The sequence below is a fragment of the Arachis ipaensis genome, chromosome B03, assembly GCF_000816755.2.
Source record: "Arachis ipaensis cultivar K30076 chromosome B03, Araip1.1, whole genome shotgun sequence".
NCBI classification, from domain to species: Eukaryota; Viridiplantae; Streptophyta; class Magnoliopsida; order Fabales; family Fabaceae; genus Arachis; species Arachis ipaensis.
This window is the reverse complement of record NC_029787.2, coordinates 126113425-126116923: the sequence shown is the minus strand read 5'-3', so window position 1 is coordinate 126116923 and position 3499 is coordinate 126113425. Positions and strand designations below refer to the sequence as shown.

At 35.6% G+C, this 3499-nt stretch overlaps 1 protein-coding gene across 1 annotated transcript in view; it reads left to right on the top strand.

The window, feature by feature from the left end:
* The window catches only part of LOC107633984 (phospholipid-transporting ATPase 3), a 20922-nt gene extending 19409 nt beyond the window's left edge, over positions 1 to 1513 (top strand). Inside the window, exons 26-28 of the mRNA XM_021117448.1 lie at positions 110 to 472; positions 580 to 683; positions 914 to 1513. Of these exons, the coding sequence (XP_020973107.1) occupies positions 110 to 472; positions 580 to 683; positions 914 to 1220 (774 nt within the window). The 3' untranslated portion in view covers positions 1221 to 1513. The remainder of the gene's footprint in view (positions 1 to 109; positions 473 to 579; positions 684 to 913) is intronic.

Here is a 3499-nt window from a genome sequence, read left to right as displayed (position 1 = left end):
TAAGCTATACGCAACTGTTTAGGCTTTTTACAAGAAAGTTTTGTGAAACTTGCAATATATTTTTTCTTCATGGATGATATGTTTTGAAAGGTTATATGCGTCTTTGCAGGATGTCAGTGCGTCTTTATCCAAGAAGTATCCTGAGCTATACAAGGAGGGAATAAAGAATGCCTTCTTCAAGTGGAGAGTTGTGGCTGTCTATGCCTTTTTTTCTATATACCAGTCTCTAATATTCTTCTATTTTGTGGGCACAACAAACCTGACTGCTAAGAACTCAGATGGAAAGATATTTGGACTCTGGGATGTCAGTACAATGGCGTTCACATGTGTTGTAATAACTGTCAACTTGCGACTGCTTTTGATCTGTAATTCAATCACAAGATGGCACTATATTAGTGTCGGTGGAAGTATATTAGCCTGGTTTATTTTTGTTTTTATATACTCGTTGATTTGTCATCTTTTTGGTCGACAGGTGAATTGCCACTTCCTGTGTCTACATTGTTGAAAAAAATTTGGAACCTTCCTTATAAACCCATAAAAACCTGTCTAACCGAGTTCTGTTTCTACTATCTGCTGCAGAATGTTTATTTTGTCATCTTTGTCTTGATGAGTACATTCTATTTCTACTTCATACTACTACTTGTTCCCGTTGCTGCACTCTTCTGTGACTTTGTTTACCAAGGGTAAGTTTCAGATTGAATAACTCCATACGTTGCCTTTGCCTGTATGTTTTATTGATGGGGATGTCAATATCCTCATGGGGCTTCAAAGGTAAGATGCAGCACATTAGCTCAAAGCAGAAAGATATACAACTTTCGAATAAAACCTTGTTATGCAGATGTGTCTGTTTATATTATTATCACCCTTACTGAAGGGTCTTGTGCTATGTTCATTTTAGTTCATGTGGTTACAGGGTTCAAAGATGGTTCTTCCCCTATGATTTTCAAATTGTTCAAGAAATGCACAAGAATGAGCTTAATGACACCGGTAGGGCAAAATTGCTGGAGGTAGAGAACCAGCTTACGGAAGATCAAGCAAGGAGCTACGCTGTATCTCGGCTCCCACCTGCAATATCAAAGCACACTGGGTTTGCATTCGATTCACCAGGGTACGAGTCATTCTTTGCTTCACAGATTGGTGTATATGCCCCTCCAAAGGCATGGGATGTTGCAAGACGAGCTAGCATGAAATCACGGCTAAAGATTGTGCTGCAAAAGTGATTTAGAGTAAGATTACTGTACATTACATTGGTTTTGATCTTCCTTTTGTGAGCAGCCCTAGGAATTCTGTAAAATCAAAATGTGCCATATTAATTATCTGCTTAACTTATATTTAGGATATATTCTGTTTTGGGCCATTTAGAGTAGATTTTCAGGAACCTCGCAGATGTATATTCCACGATAAACAGCAATTCATATATAGCCATTTTTGAAAGAGTTCAGTGCTTCTCATTTGTATTAGATTGATTGATTGGTTTACTTTTTTTAAGTTCATGCAGAAAGACGATTTCTGACATTGCGTTCAGCATATTTGAACATTCTATAACATGATTTTATTTGTGTTAGTGTCAGAACTTTTGCCTGAACATCAACAAATTCAGGTAGAGAGTATCAATTAATGATACAATATCTAGTTTTAGGTGACTAGCATTATGACTTCTCTCATATTGTAACGTTTGTTTTGCATATTTAGATTTGGCTGATGCTATATAGGTAGCTACTAGCAGAAGGAAATTTCTGTTTCCTGTTTGAGACTTTCTTTTCTTCAGTTCTCTTAGACTGTCATTTTCTACATCAATAAAAGTATATTTATAGTTTAATTTTTTAATTAAAGATAAAAAATTTATTTATTCTATTACAACTCAAAATACATAAGTATCATTTCTTAATTCCCTACAATTTACAGAAACTTTTTCAATTGAGGCCAAGTTTATATTCATTCTTTCTATTCTTACGTTTCAAAACATTCACTTTGAATATCAGCATACTATTCGATGAGCACTCTTGAAACTAGCTAATAAGATCTTATCTCACAGTACATTGTATCTTATTCAATTTTATAAATTATGTGACAACAAATATGGCATCACCTCCATCTATCTTTTGATTTTAAAACAACTTTTTCTAAAGTCTTGAGGGTGGAAGATCTCAATCAGTATCTCTTGATCTTAGTCACTTTGTTTTGTGTGGGTTTTGAGACTGTCTTAGGCTTAAGCTTTAATTTCGAATTAAAATTGATAGGCCTTGGTACTATTTCTTTAGCTTGCGGAGTATTGGTCACTGTGGATTTAGGATCATTAGTTGCTTTGCTCACACTCAACGGAAGTAGCTTTACCGTAGTAGTTTTGGGACAAGGGTTTTGGACAGTGGTGACATTTAACTTTGCTTATTCTCTAAGATCCCTTACTTGGTCATCAAGGTATACTATAACCTACTGTCCTTTTTAGTATCTCCGGTGATGAAATTCCATATTCAATGTACACATCAATAATACCATTTTTTCTCCTAAAAAAACACAACTCTCTCAACTCATTATCAGAGTTTAAACGTCTCAACCCCACTTCCTTCATTTTGTCATAATCTAACTCATTAGTAGTTTCTCAGATAGAACACATCTAATCTGTTCATATCAACCTCACCCAAACAATTCTTATTGCCAGAAGAATAAGCCAACCTCTCATCTTTATCCTTTTCAAATTTTTTTCTATGATGAAACATTATATCTAAAACTGCATCCATCTGCATCATAACAAAACAAGAAAAAACTTAAACCACATGCAACTAAAGAAAAAAACAAACACACACGACACCATCAAAAACAGTCCCTGTTCTATTCAACAAAAACAGAGCATCCAAACTTCGTTCAAATATATAAACAATAAAAACTCTAACAACAGATCATTCCGAAAAAATTATGAATGCAAACGAAAAGAGTAAACTAAAACAACCCCTCAAGGGAAGAATGATAAATGAGCCAAAAAAAATATTTAAAAAAAAAAAACTGATATTGAAGATAGCTTAAATAACTTCCCACCCTATACTTCAATAGCTCTCCATGGGACTTCCTCCAACTTTCGCTCAAAGAACGAAACAAATCAACGACGAAGCAGCATTGCCCTAATCTATTGCCATTGTCTCTAGCTATAGAGGAGACGAAGCGTTGATGTTGGTGAGAAAAGAGGAAGAAGACATTGTAAGTGATTACCCTTCTCACCAAGCAACCTTTTCATTCCTTTGCATAGTAAAACGGCGATGTTTTACTTTCAAAACGGACCTAGGATCAAAACAGTGTCATTCCATTCATTCCATGTGGCACTGGCCGGGCCACATCAACTTTTCGGCTGCTGATTCATGCTTGAAATTGTACTAGGGACCTGTATTTAGTCCGGAGTTCAATCTAGAGGTCCAAATTAGTGCAATTGGAATCTCAAGGGTCAAATTGGTGCTCCGCGCAAATCTTGGAGACCACTTTGAAAATTTAGTCGAGGCTAATGCTTTTG